Below are 17,412 nucleotides of genomic sequence, written 5' to 3'. Positions count from 1 at the left end.
ATTGGAACGTTCTTATTTAGATTTGGGTCCAGTCTAGACAATCCTCTGAAGTAAACAGACTGGTACATTTAAGCTGCACTGATACATAGTATCAAACCCTCAGCAGTAGACTTTTTGCTTTTCCAGTTGCTGCTTTCAGTAGGTGAATGAGGATGTGAAGAGTCCTGTGACTCTTGGTTTCCATTCACATCTGTCTGTCTGTGGCTGTTACGTTAGTGTCTTGACTTACAGCTGATTTGCAGGTGAAGTGTCGTTACTGTGGGTCCGTCTGTCTTTCAGATTCATAGCTGCACAACAGTCGGGACTAAAATGACCTCACAACTTCAGACTGCGATTAGAGGGAGACCAAAGGGATGGAGATGCTGGGAGTTGTAGTCCTCATGCTCTTTACGAGCCCCCCCCCCCCCCCACACCCGTCGGCATGGGTGATTTAGATTGGCTGGGATGAGATTATGCTGTGGCGCTCGGCCTTATTTATCTGCGTGCGAGGCACTGGGCGAGCGAGGAGGCTGCGGAGAATCATGCCTGGTGCCTCACATGCCTCCTCCTGTGACAGTCATGTCTTGTAGCAGCAGATTTATAACTGCAGTATGTCACTCTTTATACTCCAGTCACATCCAGAGCTGCAGCCATGTCCTGCTGATATGTCATTTCATATACTCCAGTGGCATCCAGGGCTATATTCACAATTACATTGTTATATCACACATTATACTACAGTCACATTTCTGCAGATACACTACTCAAAAAGTTCATTATATTTAGCTTTTGGGTAAAATTTCTGGAAAACGTAAAAAGTCCCCGCTCCAGTGATATTATATCACTAAAGTCGGGTATTAAGTAGAAGCAGCCATGGTGATTTCCTCATCTCAGAAGCTGACCCCAGTGCTGGGTATACCGCCACAAGATGTCAGCGCCTCACCGACCCCAGTGCTGCGTATACCGCCACAAGATGTCAGCGCCTCACCGACCCCAGTGCTGGGTATACCGCCACAAGATGTCAGCGCCTCACCGACCCCAGTGCTGGGTATACCGCCACAAGATGTCAGCGCCTCACCGACCCCAGTGCTGGGTATACCGCCACAAGATGTCAGCGCCTCACCGACCCCAGTGCTGGGTATACCGCCACAAGATGTCAGCGCCTCACCGACCCCAGTGCTGGGTATACCGCCACAAGATGTCAGTCTCACCGACCCCAGTGCTGGGTATACCGTCACAAGATGTCAGCGTCTCACCGACCCCAGTGCTGGGTATACCGCCACAAGATGTCAGTGTCTCACCGACCCCAGTGCTGGGTATACCGTCACAAGATGTCAGCGTCTCACCGACCCCAGTGCTAGGTATACCGCCACAAGATGTCAGCGTCTCACCGACCCCTGTGCTGGGTATACCGCCACAAGATGTCAGCGCCTCACCGACCTCAGTGCTGGGTATACCGCCACAAGATGTCAGCGCCTCACCAACCCCAGTGCTGGGTATACCGCCACAAGATGTCAGCGTCTCACCGACCCCAGTGCTGGGTATACCGCCACAAGATGTCAGCGCCTCACCGACCCCAGTGCTGGGTATACCGCCACAAGATGTCAGCGTCTCACCGACCCCAGTGCTGGGTATACCGCCACAAGATGTCAGCGCCTCACCGACCCCAGTGCTGGGTATACCGCCACAAGATGTCAGCGCCTCACCGACCCCAGTGCTGGGTATACCGCCACAAGATGTCAGCGCCTCACCGACCCCAGTGCTGGGTATACCGCCACAAGATGTCAGTCTCACCGACCCCAGTGCTGGGTATACCATCACAAGATGTCAGCGTCTCACCGACCCCAGTGCTGGGTATACCGCCACAAGATGTCAGTGTCTCACCGACCCCAGTGCTGGGTATACCGTCACAAGATGTCAGCGTCTCACCGACCCCAGTGCTAGGTATACCGCCACAAGATGTCAGCGTCTCACCGACCCCAGTGCTGGGTATACCGCCACAAGATGTCAGCGCCTCACCGACCTCAGTGCTGGGTATACCGCCACAAGATGTCAGCGCCTCACCAACCCCAGTGCTGGGTATACCGCCACAAGATGTCAGCGTCTCACCGACCCCAGTGCTGGGTATACCGCCACAAGATGTCAGCGCCTCACCGACCCCAGTGCTGGGTATACCGCCACAAGATGTCAGCGTCTCACCGACCCCAGTGCTGGGTATACCGCCACAAGATGTCAGCGCCTCACCGACCCCAGTGCTGGGTATACCGCCACAAGATGTCAGCGCCTCACCGACCCCAGTGCTGGGTATACCGCCACAAGATGTCAGTGTCTCACCGACCCCAGTGCTGGGTATACCGCCACAAGATGTCAGCGCCTCACCGACCCCAGTGCTGGGTATACCGCCACAAGATGTCATCGTCTCACCGACCCCAGTGATGGGTATACCGCCACAAGATGTCAGCGCCTCACAGACCCCAGTGCTGGGTATACCGCCACAAGACGTCAGCGCCTCACAGACCCCAGTGCTGGGTATACCGCCACAAGATGTCAGCGCCTCACCGACCCCAGTGCTGGGTATACCGCCACAAGATGTCAGCGCCTCACCGACCCCAGTGCTGGGTATACCGCCACAAGATGTCAGTGTCTCACCGACCCCAGTGCTGGGTATACCGCCACAAGATGTCAGTACCTCACCGACCCCAGTGCTGGGTATACCGCCACAAGATGTCAGCGCCTCACCGACCCCAGTGCTGGGTATACCGCCACAAGATGTCAGCGCCTCACCGACCCCAGTGCTGGGTATACCGCCACAAGATGTCAGCGTCTCACCGACCCCAGTGCTGGGTATACCGCCACAAGATGTCAGTGTCTCACCAACCCCAGTGCTGGGTATACCGCCACAAGATGTCAGCGTCTCACCGACCCCTGTGCTGGGTATACCGCCACAAGATGTCAGTGTCTCAGGAACTTGTCCTGTGGCCTTGAGCATCAATTGCAGCCTGACAAAGACGTCTCCTGCTGTTCACAAGTCATCTTATTGTCCTCTGAGGCATGGCATCCCACTGTTCTTGAAGGGCAGCCCTCAGGTCATTGAGGTTCTGAGGTACAGAGTTACGTGCCTCTAGACAGCAACTCAGCTGATACCAGAGATTTTCAATGGGATTCAGGTCTCGCGAAAGTGCAGGTCACGCCATGTGAGGTCTCCAGCGGTTCCCTAATGATGTGACCTCGATGCTGGGGCATTGTCCTCCATGAAGATGACATTAGGCCGGTGCTGTTCCTGCAGAGGCACCATGACTGGAGTAATGATGGTCTTCAGGTAGTCTGGGCTGTCACTGGACCAGTCACACAGTGTAGGGCAGGTCTGTACAGACTAGACGCACCGGCCCGCACTGTGACACCACCAAAGGCTGGTCCGATGACCACAGTGGATGATGCAGAGCGCTCTCCTTGACGTCTCCAACATCATCTCGGCTCAGAATGAATAGACTTTCATCAGTGAACAGCACTGAGGCCACTGGTTCCTCGTCACCAGCGTAGATGTTCCTTTGCCCATGCAGGACAATGACGCCTGTGCCTGGTGGTGCGGTCAGGTACCCTGCAGGTTGTCTAGAACGCAGACCACGCTGATGTAAACGGTTTCCGATGGTCTGACGTGACACTTGGTGCCTCTCACCTCCCTGTGCCTGGAGTTGTGTTGCATTCATCATCCGGTTCCGCAGTGCATTGCTCACAATGAAGCGGTCATCAGTGTGGGATCTGGCCACTTCTCTGCCTTTCTGTGACTCTTCCAGTCTCTGTATCTCTGATGCAACCTGCTGATGACTCTCTGTGACAATCTAAGCTCAGGGGCCACTTCCATCTGAGAACATCCTGCTTGAAGCCACTTCCATCTTGAAGCCTCACAATGACGAGGTACTGTTCATCAATTGGTAGGTGTCGTCTTGGTCTCATGATGTCAGAATGTGAGCAGCGTGATGAGGAGGACTGTTTAGTACCAATTCTAATTGATCCATGAATCGCCCAATAAACTTCCTGGACCAAACGCTGTTGTGAATTTTGCTGTTAAGCTCATTGTTAGGCTGAGTTCACATCAGCGTTCAGCCTTTCCGTTATAGGAGCAGGAGAACGGAAAGGACTGATTCGGCACATAACTGAGCCGAACGGAGCCAACGGACCCCATAGACTATAATGGGGTCCGTTAGGTTTACACTCAGAAGATTATTTGGGAGCGGAGAAAAAAGTTGTGCATGCAGGATTTTTGTCTCCGCTACAAAATTATCTTCTGAGCGTAAATCTAACGGACCCCATTATAGTCTATGGCAGGCATCCTCAAACTGCGGCCCTCCAGCTGTTGCAAAACTACAACTCCCAGCATGCCTTAACAGTCTACAGGTATCTGCCTACAGCAGGGCATTGTGGGAGTTGTAGTTTTGCAACAGCTGGAGGGCCGCAGTTTGAGGATGCCTGGTCTATGGGGTCCGTTGGCTCCGTTCGGCTCAGTTATGTGCCGAATCCGTCCTTTCCGTTCTCCTACTCCTATAACGGAAAGGCTGAACGCTGATGTGAACTCAGCCTTTGAGAACAGCAAGTTGTGCAAAAAGTCGTTGGACGTGTGCATTCAGAAGGTTAGAGAAGGTGACATTAAGTCCTCCTGTAAAGCTTAGAGGGCATTTTAGGTTCATCCTGAAATTTCACCCATAGGCCAAATATCCCGAACATTTTGGGAGTAGTGTATATCTTGTCTTATACTCAAGTCACATCCAGAGCTGCAGTCATGTTTCTGCAGATATATCATGTCTTTTATGCCAGTCACGTCCAGAGCTGCACTCACAATGATGTTGGTATATCACACATTATACTGCAGTCACAATTTTTGCTATGTAATGTCTTATTCTCCAGTCACAGTTAGAGCTGCAGGATGCTACTGCATTGGATGACCGTTTTATGGACAGGTTAATTGGGGCTCCTATAATGCATTGCACAGTCACTGTGCATACCCTGGTGTGGACGCTACATGTCATAGAGCGAGCACTGTGCAGATATTGAATCAGCGAGGCGTGTTGGGAGATATGAGGTCACCTGCTTGCTGAGCAGAGAATGCAGCTCTGGTTGTGACTGGAGTATAAGACATCAATGTATGTGCACACTTTGTCTGCTTGCAGTTTATTGCTGGCTGTTGTCAGCCCTTTAAGGTACTCTCGTCAGGCTCTACTGTCCTGAAATGGCTGATAACAGGGAGCAGTGAATAGTATTTTAATGTTTTGGGCCCCGCTGCTCTTCACCTCTTGAGCTCTTCCTCTTGTGGTTGCAGAATGCCTACGTCAACATCAATCGCATTATGTCCGTGGCCTCGCGTCTGATTGAAGCCGGACATTACGCATCGCAGCAGATCAAGCAGATCTCCACGCAGCTGGATCAGGAATGGAAGAGCTTCGCCGCCGCGCTGGACGAAAGGAGCACCATCCTCGCGATGTCCGCCGTGTTCCATCAGAAGGCTGAACAGGTGATGATGCTGGTGATAGTGGTAGTAGTTGTAGGGATAATGAAGATGGGTGATGATGATGAGGATTGTGGTGGTGATGGTGGGCTCATCAGTCTCGTCCGATAGGGCATCTCCAGCACTATGTAATAATAGTAGCTGTCATATATTAGATTGCGAGCTTCACAGTCCAGAGTGCAGAATGACATCACCACTGCCAATATTATAAAGTACAGGCAGATGTTACAGGACTCCTCTGTATGTTGTCGGACATTGCAGGACTCCTCTGTATATTGTCGGACATTACAGGACTCCTCTGTATGTTGTCGGACATTACAGGACTCCTCTGTATGTTGTCGGACATTACAGGACTCCTCTGTATGTTGTCGGACATTACAGGACTCCTCTGTATATTGTCGGACATTACAGGACTCCTCTGTATATTGTCGGACATTACAGGACTCCCCTGTATGTTGTCGGACATTACAGGACTCCTCTGTATATTGTCGGACATTACAGGACTCCTCTGTATATTGTCGGACATTACAGGACTCCACTGTATGTTGTCGGACATTACAGGACTCCTCTGTATATTGTCGGACATTACAGGACTCCTCTGTATATTGTCGGACATTACAGGACTCCTCTGTATATTGTCGGACATTACAGGACTCCTCTGTATATTGTCGGACATTACAGGACTCCTCTGTATATTGTCGGACATTGCAGGACTCCTCTGTATATTGTCGGACATTACAGGACTCCTCTGTATATTGTCGGACATTACAGGACTCCTCTGTATATTGTCGGACATTACAGGACTCCTCTGTATATTGTCGGACATTACAGGACTCCTCTGTATATTGTCGGACATTACAGGACTCCTCTGTATATTGTCGGACATTACAGGACTCCTCTGTATATTGTCGGACATTACAGGACTCCTCTGTATATTGTCGGACATTACAGGACTCCTCTGTATATTGTCGGACATTACAGGACTCCTCTGTATATTGTCGGACATTACAGGACTCCTCTGTATGTTGTCGGACATTGCAGGACTCCTCTGTACATTCTAGGACATTACAGGACTCCTCTGTATGTTGTCGGACATTGCAGGACTCCTCTGTATGTTGTCGGACATTACAGGACTCCTCTGTATGTTGTCGGACATTGCAGGACTCCTCTGTATGTTGTCGGACATTGCAGGACTCCTCTGTATGTTGTCGGACTTTACAGGACTCCTCTGTATATTGTCGGACATTACAGGACTCCTCTGTATGTTGTCGGACTTTACAGGACTCCTCTGTATGTTGTCAGACATTACAGGACTCCTCTGTATATTGTCGGACATTACAGGACTCCTCTGTATGTTGTCGGACATTACAGGACTCCTCTGTATGTTGTCGGACATTACAGGACTCCTCTGTATGTTGTCGGACATTACAGGACTCCTCTGTATGTTGTCGGACATTACAGGACTCCTCTGTACTTTCTAGGACATTACAGGACTCCTCTGTATGTTGTCGGACATTGCAGGACTCCTCTGTATGTTGTCGGACATTACAGGACTCCTCTGTATGTTGTCGGACATTGCAGGACTCCTCTGTATGTTGTCGGACATTGCAGGACTCCTCTGTATGTTGTCGGACTTTACAGGACTCCTCTGTATATTGTCGGACATTACAGGACTCCTCTGTATGTTGTCGGACTTTACAGGACTCCTCTGTATGTTGTCAGACATTGCAGGACTCCTCTGTATGTTGTCGGACATTACAGGACTCCTCTGTACATTCTAGGACATTACAGGACTCCTCTGTATGTTGTCGGACATTGCAGGACTCCTCTGTATGTTGTCGGACATTACAGGACTCCTCTGTATGTTGTCGGACATTGCAGGACTCCTCTGTATGTTGTCGGACATTACAGGACTCCTCTGTACATTCTAGGACATTACAGGACTCCTCTGTATGTTGTCGGACTTTACAGGACTCCTCTGTATGTTGTCGGACTTTACAGGACTCCTCTGTATGTTGTCGGACATTACAGGACTCCTCTGTACATTCTAGGACATTACAGGACTCCTCTGTATGTTGTCGGACTTTACAGGACTCCTCTGTATATTCTAGGACTTTACAGGACTCCTCTGTATGTTGTCGGACATTACAGGACTCCTCTGTATGTTGTCGGACATTGCAGGACTCCTCTGTATGTTGTCGGACATTGCAGGACTCCTCTGTATGTTGTCGGACATTACAGGACTCCTCTGTATGTTGTCGGACAGTACAGGACTCCTCTGTATGTTGTCGGACATTACAGGACTCCTCTGTATGTTGTCGGACAGTACAGGACTCCTCTGTATGTTGTCGGACATTACAGGACCCCTCTGTATGTTGTCGGACATTACAGGACTCCTCTGTATGTTGTCGGACATTGCAGGACTCCTCTGTACATTCTAGGACATTACAGGACTCCTCTGTATGTTGTCGGACATTGCAGGACTCCTCTGTATGTTGTCGGACATTGCAGGACTCCTCTGTATGTTGTCGGACATTGCAGGACTCCTCTGTATGTTGTCGGACATTACAGGACTCCTCTGTATGTTGTCGGACAGTACAGGACTCCTCTGTATGTTGTCGGACATTACAGGACTCCTCTGTATGTTGTCGGACATTACAGGACTCCCCGTGATTGTGCAGCGCTCATCCATTGTTCTGCTTTTTCTTGCAGTTCCTGTCTGGTGTGGACACGTGGTGTAAGCTCTGCAATGACGGCGGGCTCCCATCTGAGATGCAGGGACTGGAGATGGCGATTCATCATCATCAGACGCTGTACGAGGAGGTGACGCAGGCGTATGCAGAGGTAAGTCCCCCTGTGTGTATGGCCCAGCTGTCGGCAGATGTGACACTTTATATAGATATATAGGTCACGTCCCCCAGTATAATGACCTCTCCCCTGGCCCCAGGGCAGAGTTCCCCTTCAACGATATTGTCTCCTTGCGTTCTTACTCGTCTCCCCTTGTAGCCCTGGTGTCACTGTCAAGCTTCCTGATCTTTCCTCCTCCGCTCTCAGGTCAGCCAGGACGGGAAGGCTTTGCTGGATGTTCTGCAGCGTCCGCTCAGCCCAGGGAACTCCGAATCTCTCACGGCCACTGCCAACTACTCCAAGGCCGTGCATCAGGTTTTGGATGTCGTCCACGAGGTTCTGCATCACCAGCGGCGGTTGGAAAGTATATGGCAGCACCGTAAAGTGCGTCTGCACCAGCGTCTCCAGCTCTGCGTCTTCCAGCAGGACGTCCAACAGGTAACGCGTCAGCCAGCAGTCCAGCTTAGGAGCCAAGCAGCCCCTGGGGGGGGACGGTGGCACTGAGGACCAAATAGGACTGTAAACCAGCACGCCGCTCCGCTTTATCCTATTTTGCGTATGTGGACAGACGGTGATGCATCATGTGACTCCAGACTGATACATTGTATATCTCTCATAGAATTGTCCACACTGACCCACTGTAGCAAACACTCAGCCGATAAACAAGTGTTCATCCTTCTGTAGAGGTTCTCTGACAAAAAGCAATAACTTGTAATAACATCCAGGTGAATTCCAGGTACGACCCGGCTGCTCGGGATCTGTGCCGCTAAGGGATTGTCTGCTTTTATGGAAAACATGAGCCGGACCTATTGGTTTGTTACAGTGTATCAGCGCAGATGATGTGTATCAGTCAAGAGTCTGTGCTGGATGCAACTGTAACAAACCCTCAGCTGTGAGGGGCTGTAATCTGTAGGGGTTGTCCGCCTCTAGATGTTAACAAGAATGTTCCTTTTCACTGACAGTAAGCAGAGATCTTGACGCACAGAGTAGATTAGATGGTTATGGAAGTTTCAATCATGTGACACTGGGACAGGGGCTGATATCTGATGATAATTACGTTCGCGGGACCCGGGATGTGTCGCTGCACGCACTGCGTTTCGCCTGTGCACTCTCGTCCCTCGCATCTCGTCACTGACTCTTTTTCCGACCGCTGTTTCCTTGATTTGCATCCTGATGGAGCATAAATAATGGCCGTCGTGTTTTGCCAGTCGATCGGCCGCCACTTCGCTGCTGAAGGTGACGTTGATTTTGATGAATTTTCAGTTGTTTTTAAAAAATAAGTGTTTTTTTCCCTACATTTGTCACTTGTCCATGAAGTATTGATCCCCTCGCCCGGCCGCAGCGCTCCTGCCAGGGACGGAGTGATGGATGTCGCCTGTGTTTGTGGCGGCGTGGGCGGCTTATATACTGGGTCCCCACTGGTTGATTCCTATGGAGACCAGTGACCAGACAATGAAGGATCACTGGGCAACAGTACACAGTTCAGCTGTGGAGAACTACAAGTCCCAGCATATCCTTCCTGCAGCAGCGTTGTATGTAACATGGGGGCAGGGAGCGTTCTGCATGAGCTTTCGCCTGTCCTGTACTCCGCTTCTGGCCGATAACAGGAGACAATGGATTGCAATTAACAGCGCAGTAAAAGAAGATCCAGTAATCGGCAGGGTCCCTTTAAGGATATGGGGGAGGGGCATTATAGTCTGCGGCTGTCATTTCTCATAACACCCCCATTATAATACTTGGACCCTCCCATTTATGCTAATTACCAACCTGGCGCCTGATCAGGACCCCCGGGCTCATTGGGCCCATTATCAGCGGCTGCAGTAAAACACGATGGTCCCTCAATCGGACGGCTGTGATCAGACAATAGCGCTCCTGGGGGGGGCGGCCCCTCCATTGTGTGTGCTGCCCCCAGCCTGCTATCTGCCCCTAACAGATGCAACAACATTAACCACCGTGGCCGCAACAACCGGCGCAAATCATAAACCTCAGCGCCTGCGATCAGCCTGTTTCCACAGCAACGGGAGAAGCGACTCCATAATCTGCGCTGTGATATAATGAGCCGTGCCACAGAAGTAAGGGGTCGATGGTCTGGAGTCGCCGCTATCTTATCCTTGCTCATCTACCCAAAAACGGTCTGTGGGGGCGTCCGGCAGCTTTCCCCTGAGCCCGGACAGTAGGAAATCCGCAGATTCATTTCCCAGCTCCCCCTCTATTGGTAGTCTGTCCGTGTGTCAGTCTTCACTGCAGTTCTAGCATTTTATTCATGAGCCAGGAGGCTCAGGATGAATACATATAGGTCCCTCCAGAACAGGGGATTGTGTGAGGACCCAGAATAAAGTGACAGTAGTGGCTAATCTCCGGTGGTGGGGTCATGTCCTGTGAGCAGTGGAGGATGGGGGCTGCATCCGGCCGCTGCTGACTGTGTTCTGTATCATGTTCCCCGCAGGTCCTGGACTGGATCGAAAATCACGGAGAAGCATTCCTCAGTAAACACACTGGAGTGGGCAAATCTCTCCACCGGGCGCGGGCGCTGCAGAAGAGGCACGACGACTTCGAGGAGGTTGCACAGGTAATATTATGTCCTGTAATGCCTCCCCCCCGCCTCAATCATACCGAGGTCTGCTCTAAATGGAGACAATCTGCTATAAATGGAGACACCGGGATCTGCTCCATCTGTAATGAATACGCAGAACAGTTCTGCTCCACCAACTGCAATAATGTACTGTACTGCTCCCCCGTCACATTGTATCACGCTGTACTGTACAGCTCCCCCGTCACATTGTATCACGCTGTACTGTACAGCTCCCCCGTCACATTGTATCACGCTGTAATGTACAGCTCCCCCGTCACATTGTATCACGCTGTACTGTACAGCTCCTCCGTCACATTGTATCACGCTGTACTGTACAGCTCCTTCGTCACATTGTATCACACTGTACTGTACAGCTCCACCGTCACATTGTATCACTGTGTACTGTACAGCTCCCCCGTCACATTGTATCACTGTGTACTGTACAGCTCCTCCGTCACATTGTATCACGCTGTACTGTACAGCTCCTCCGTCACATTGTATCACGCTGTACTGTACAGCTCCTCCGTCACATTGTATCACGCTGTACTGTACAGCTCCCAGTCACATTGTATCACGCTGTAATGTACAGCTCCTCCGTCACATTGTATCACGCTGTACTGTACAGCTCCCCCGTCACATTGTATCACACTGTACTGTACAGCTCCCCCGTCACATTGTATCACTGTGTAATGTACTGCTCCCCCGTCACATTGTATCACACTGTACTGTACAGCTCCCCCGTCACATTGTATCACTGTGTAATGTACTGCTCCCCTGTCACATTGTATCACTGTGTAATGTACTGCTCCCCCGTCACATTGTATCACACTGTACTGTACAGCTCCCCCGTCACATTGTATCACGCTGTAATGTACAGCTCCCTGTCACATTGTATCACGCTGTACTGTACAGCTCCTCCTTCACATTGTATCACTGTGTACTGTACAGCTCCCCCGTCACATTGTATCACTGTGTACTGTACAGCTCCCCCGTCACATTGTATCACGCTGTACTGTACAGCTCCCAGTCACATTGTATCACGCTGTAATGTACAGCTCCTCCGTCACATTGTATCACGCTGTACTGTACAGCTCCCCCGTCACATTGTATCACGCTGTAATGTACAGCTCCCCCGTCACATTGTATCACGCTGTACTGTACAGCTCCTCCGTCACATTGTATCACACTGTACTGTACAGCTCCTCCTTCACATTGTATCCCTGTGTACTGTACAGCTCCCTCGTCACATTGTATCCTGCTGTAATGTACAGCTCCCAGTCACATTGTATCACGCTGTAATGTACAGCTCCCCCGTCACATTGTATCACACTATACTGTACAGCTCCCCCGTCACATTGTATCACGCTGTAATGTACAGCTCCCCCGTCACATTGTATCACGCTGTACTGTACAGCTCCTCCGTCACATTGTATCACGCTGTACTGTACAGCTCCTCCGTCACATTGTATCACACTGTACTGTACAGCTCCACCGTCACATTGTATCACTGTGTACTGTACAGCTCCTCCGTCACATTGTATCACGCTGTACTGTACAGCTCCTCCGTCACATTGTATCACGCTGTACTGTACAGCTCCTCCGTCACATTGTATCACGCTGTACTGTACAGCTCCACCGTCACATTGTATCACTGTGTACTGTACAGCTCCCCCGTCACATTGTATCACTGTGTACTGTACAGCTCCCCCGTCACATTGTATCACGCTGTACTGTACAGCTCCTCCGTCACATTGTATCACACTGTACTGTACAGCTCCACCGTCACATTGTATCAGGCTGTACTGTACAGCTCCACCGTCACATTGTATCAGGCTGTACTGTACAGCTCCTCCGTCACATTGTATCACACTGTACTGTACAGCTCCACCGTCACATTGTATCAGGCTGTACTGTACAGCTCCACCGTCACATTGTATCAGGCTGTACTGTACAGCTCCACCGTCACATTGTATCAGGCTGTACTGTACAGCTCCTCCGTCACATTGTATCGCGCTGTACTGTACAGCTCCACCGTCACATTGTATCACTGTGTACTGTACAGCTCCCCCGTCACATTGTATCACGCTGTAATGTACAGCTCCCCAGTCACATTGTATCACTGTGTAATGTACAGCTCCCCAGTCACATTGTATCACTGTGTAATGTACAGCTCCCCAGTCACATTGTATCACTGTGTACTGTACAGCTCCACCATCACATTGTATCGCGCTGTAATGTACAGCTCCTCCGTCACATTGTATCACGCTGTACTGTACAGCTCCCTGTCACATTGTATCACGCTGTACTGTACAGCTCCACCGTCACATTGTATCGCGCTGTAATGTACAGCTCCTTTGTCACATTGTATCACTGTGTAATGTACAGCTCCCCAGTCACATTGTATCACGCTGTACTGTACAGCTCCCCACATTGCGCTGTCGGGGGGCTGTAGTCGCTGCTGTGAGGGATTTGCTGGTATTTTTGATTCTGTTCTGTCATTTTTGAATGGCTGCATTAACTATAATTCCTGGGATCATGGAGTGTGGAAAAACAGCGTTACTGATGTGCGGTGGGCGGCGAATTCATCATCCTGCAGAGCAACAAACACGAAATGAGAAAGAAATAGGATTAACCCTTCACTGGAATTGCAGCTGCCTTCTCGTTCTTATTGGCGCCCAGCTCCATCTCTGTATTTTTCCGGTTTATTTGGTATCAGACGGGAGTTTTGCTTGTAGCAAACCCTCAGCTGTGGTTACTAGGTTCTCAGGCTCTGGATCAGCGCTTCTATTCACTTGCAGCAAGCAGAAATGATGAACAGGCGGTCTACTTTATGCCGTCTTTTGCTGTATTTCCATTGCAGTGGGTTGTGTGTAATGTGTGGGATACTGAGTGGTCTTCAGGTGTGAATGGCGTAGATGCGGTGTTAGCCGCCATTATCCACGGTTGTATTAACTCTGCACTGTGCGGACATGATGAGATGATGATGATGCTGTGATTTACACGTAGAAGCAGTGAATCGTGGGTGGATGCAGTAACCATAGCAACTGTTCCTAGTAACTGGGTGCCACGTGCCCACCGGCGTCGCCGCCTCCGCGTGCCATCAGGACCTGATTTTAGGTGTTTAGTAGTTGTGGTTCTGGCCGTACCTGAGGCTGGTGACAGAACGCGGCCCAGTCACGGAAGGGTTGCCCGTCGCTGGGGCGTGTGATTGCTGTATGGCGGCAGCTAGTCCTCCCATCTTCACAGCATTGTGTTGTTACAGTGTATCAGCGGCTTGTCGCTGGGTTATTCTGTATCAGTCATTGCATGAGGTTATTTCCAGGCTTTTCTTATTCCTTTGTTTCTTGGTTATTTGTCATATTTTCTTCATGTAACAGAGAAGATTTGCATTCCGTTCAGGATCAAAGAAAAGCTGGGTGACCTAGTTCAGTAGTGCAGACCTGTGGGGGTCTCTTATGTATCATCTATATAAAGCTGGATGACAGTTCAGTAGTGCAGACCTGTGTAGCCTCTTATGAATCATATATAGAAAGCTGGATGACATAGTTCAGTAGTGCAGACCTGTGGAGTCTCTTATGTATCATCTATATAAAGCTGGGTGATATAGTTCAGTAGTGCAGACCTGTGGAGTCTCGTATGTATCATATAAGCTGGATGGCATAGTTCAGTAGTGCAGACCTGTGGGGTCTCATATGTATCATCTATATAAAGCTGGATGACAGTTCAGTAGTGCAGACCTGTGGGGTCTCTTATGTATCATCTATATAAAGCTGGATGACATAGTTCAGTAGTGCAGACCTGTGGAGTCTCTTATGTATCATCTATATAAAGCTGGATGACATAGTTCAGTAGTGCAGACCTGTGGGGGTCTCTTATGTATCATCTATATAAAGCTGGATGACATAGTTCAGTAGTGCAGACCTGTGGGGGTCTCTTATGTATCATCTATATAAAGCTGGATGGCATAGTTCAGTAGTGCAGACCTGTGGGGTCTCTTATGTATCATCTATATAAAGCTGGATGACAGTTCAGTAGTGCAGACCTGTGGAGCCTCTTATGAATCATATATAGAAAGCTGGATGACATAGTTCAGTAGTGCAGACCTGTGGAGTCTCTTATGTATCATCTATATAAAGCTGGGTGATATAGTTCAGTAGTGCAGACCTGTGGAGTCTCGTATGTATCATATAAGCTGGATGGCATAGTTCAGTAGTGCAGACCTGTGGGGTCTCATATACATCATCTATATAAAGCTGGGTGACATAGTTCAGTAGTGCAGACCTGTGGGGTCTCTTATGTATCATCTATATAAAGCTGGATGACATAGTTCAGTAGTGCAGACCTGTGGGGGTCTTATATGTATCATCTATATAAAGCTGGATGACATAGTTCAGTAGTGCAGACCTGTGGGGTCTCATGTGTATCATCTATATAAAGCTGGATGACAGTTCAGTAGTGCAGACCTGTGGGGTCTCTTATTTATCATCTATATAAAGCTGGATGACATAGTTCAGTAGTGCAGACCTGTGGGGTCTCTTATGTATCATCTATATAAAGCTGATGACATAGTTCAGTAGTGCAGACCTGTGGGGTCTCCTGTGTATCATCTATATAAAGCTGGTGACATAGTTCAGTAGTGCAGACCTGTGGGGTCTCTTATGTATCATCTATATAAAGCTGGGTGACATAGTTCAGTAGTGCAGACCTGTGGGGTCTCTTATGTATCATCTATATAAAGCTGGGTGACATAGTTCAGTAGTGCAGACCTGTGGGGTCTCTTATGTATCATCTATATAAAGCTAGTGACATAGTTCAGTAGTGCAGACCTGTGGGGTCTCTTATGTATCATCTATATAAAGCTGGATGACATAGTTCAGTAGTGCAGACCTGTGGGGTCTCTTATGTATCATCTATATAAAGCTGATGACATAGTTCAGTAGTGCAGACCTGTGGGGTCTCTTATGTATCATCTATATAAAGCTGGTGACATAGTTCAGTAGTGCAGACCTGTGGGGTCTCTTATGTATCATCTATATAAAGCTGGTGACATAGTTCAGTAGTGCAGACCTGTGGGGTCTCATGTGTATCATCTATATAGAGCTGGATGACAGTTCAGTAGTGCAGACCTGTGGGGTCTCTTATGTATCATCTATATAGAGCTGGATGACAGTTCAGTAGTGCAGACCTGTGGAGCCTCTTATGAATCATATATAGAAAGCTGGATGACATAGTTCAGTAGTGCAGACCTGTGGAGTCTCTTATGTATCATCTATATAAAGCTGGGTGATATAGTTCAGTAGTGCAGACCTGTGGAGTCTCGTATGTATCATATAAGCTGGATGGCATAGTTCAGTAGTGCAGACCTGTGGGGTCTCATATACATCATCTATATAAAGCTGGGTGACATAGTTCAGTAGTGCAGACCTGTGGGGTCTCTTATGTATCATCTATATAAAGCTGGATGACATAGTTCAGTAGTGCAGACCTGTGGGGGTCTTATATGTATCATCTATATAAAGCTGGATGACATAGTTCAGTAGTGCAGACCTGTGGGGTCTCATGTGTATCATCTATATAAAGCTGGATGACAGTTCAGTAGTGCAGACCTGTGGGGTCTCTTATTTATCATCTATATAAAGCTGGATGACATAGTTCAGTAGTGCAGACCTGTGGGGTCTCTTATGTATCATCTATATAAAGCTGATGACATAGTTCAGTAGTGCAGACCTGTGGGGTCTCCTGTGTATCATCTATATAAAGCTGGTGACATAGTTCAGTAGTGCAGACCTGTGGGGTCTCTTATGTATCATCTATATAAAGCTGGGTGACATAGTTCAGTAGTGCAGACCTGTGGGGTCTCTTATGTATCATCTATATAAAGCTGGGTGACATAGTTCAGTAGTGCAGACCTGTGGGGTCTCTTATGTATCATCTATATAAAGCTAGTGACATAGTTCAGTAGTGCAGACCTGTGGGGTCTCTTATGTATCATCTATATAAAGCTGGATGACATAGTTCAGTAGTGCAGACCTGTGGGGTCTCTTATGTATCATCTATATAAAGCTGATGACATAGTTCAGTAGTGCAGACCTGTGGGGTCTCTTATGTATCATCTATATAAAGCTGGTGACATAGTTCAGTAGTGCAGACCTGTGGGGTCTCTTATGTATCATCTATATAAAGCTGGTGACATAGTTCAGTAGTGCAGACCTGTGGGGTCTCATGTGTATCATCTATATAGAGCTGGATGACAGTTCAGTAGTGCAGACCTGTGGGGTCTCTTATGTATCATCTATATAGAGCTGGATGACAGTTCAGTAGTGCAGACCTGTGGGGTCTCTTATGTATCATCTATATAAAGCTGGGTGACATAGTTCAGTAGTGCAGACCTGTGGGGTCTCTTATGTATCATCTATATAAAGCTGGTGACATAGTTCAGTAGTGCAGACCTGTGGGGGCTCTTATGTATCATCTACATAAAGCTGGTGACATAGTTCAGTAGTGCAGACCTGTG

The 17,412-nt window shown here is 49.0% G+C and overlaps 1 protein-coding gene across 5 annotated transcripts in view; it reads left to right on the top strand.

The window, feature by feature from the left end:
• KALRN (kalirin RhoGEF kinase) overlaps window positions 1–17,412 on the top strand; it is a 162,374-nt gene that overhangs the window by 16,620 nt on the left and 128,342 nt on the right. For all 5 annotated transcript variants that reach the window (XM_044296507.1, XM_044296509.1, XM_044296508.1 and 2 more), the window contains exons 5-8: window positions 5,294–5,485; window positions 8,192–8,323; window positions 8,534–8,764; window positions 10,773–10,895. In XM_044296507.1, coding sequence (XP_044152442.1) covers window positions 5,294–5,485; window positions 8,192–8,323; window positions 8,534–8,764; window positions 10,773–10,895 — 678 coding nt within the window. The remainder of the gene's footprint in view (window positions 1–5,293; window positions 5,486–8,191; window positions 8,324–8,533; window positions 8,765–10,772; window positions 10,896–17,412) is intronic.

This window comes from Bufo gargarizans, chromosome 6 (assembly GCF_014858855.1).
Source record: "Bufo gargarizans isolate SCDJY-AF-19 chromosome 6, ASM1485885v1, whole genome shotgun sequence".
In the NCBI taxonomy this organism is placed as follows: domain Eukaryota; kingdom Metazoa; phylum Chordata; class Amphibia; order Anura; family Bufonidae; genus Bufo; species Bufo gargarizans.
Note: the sequence above shows the minus strand (reverse complement) of the source record. Positions and strands in the feature narration are given on the sequence as shown.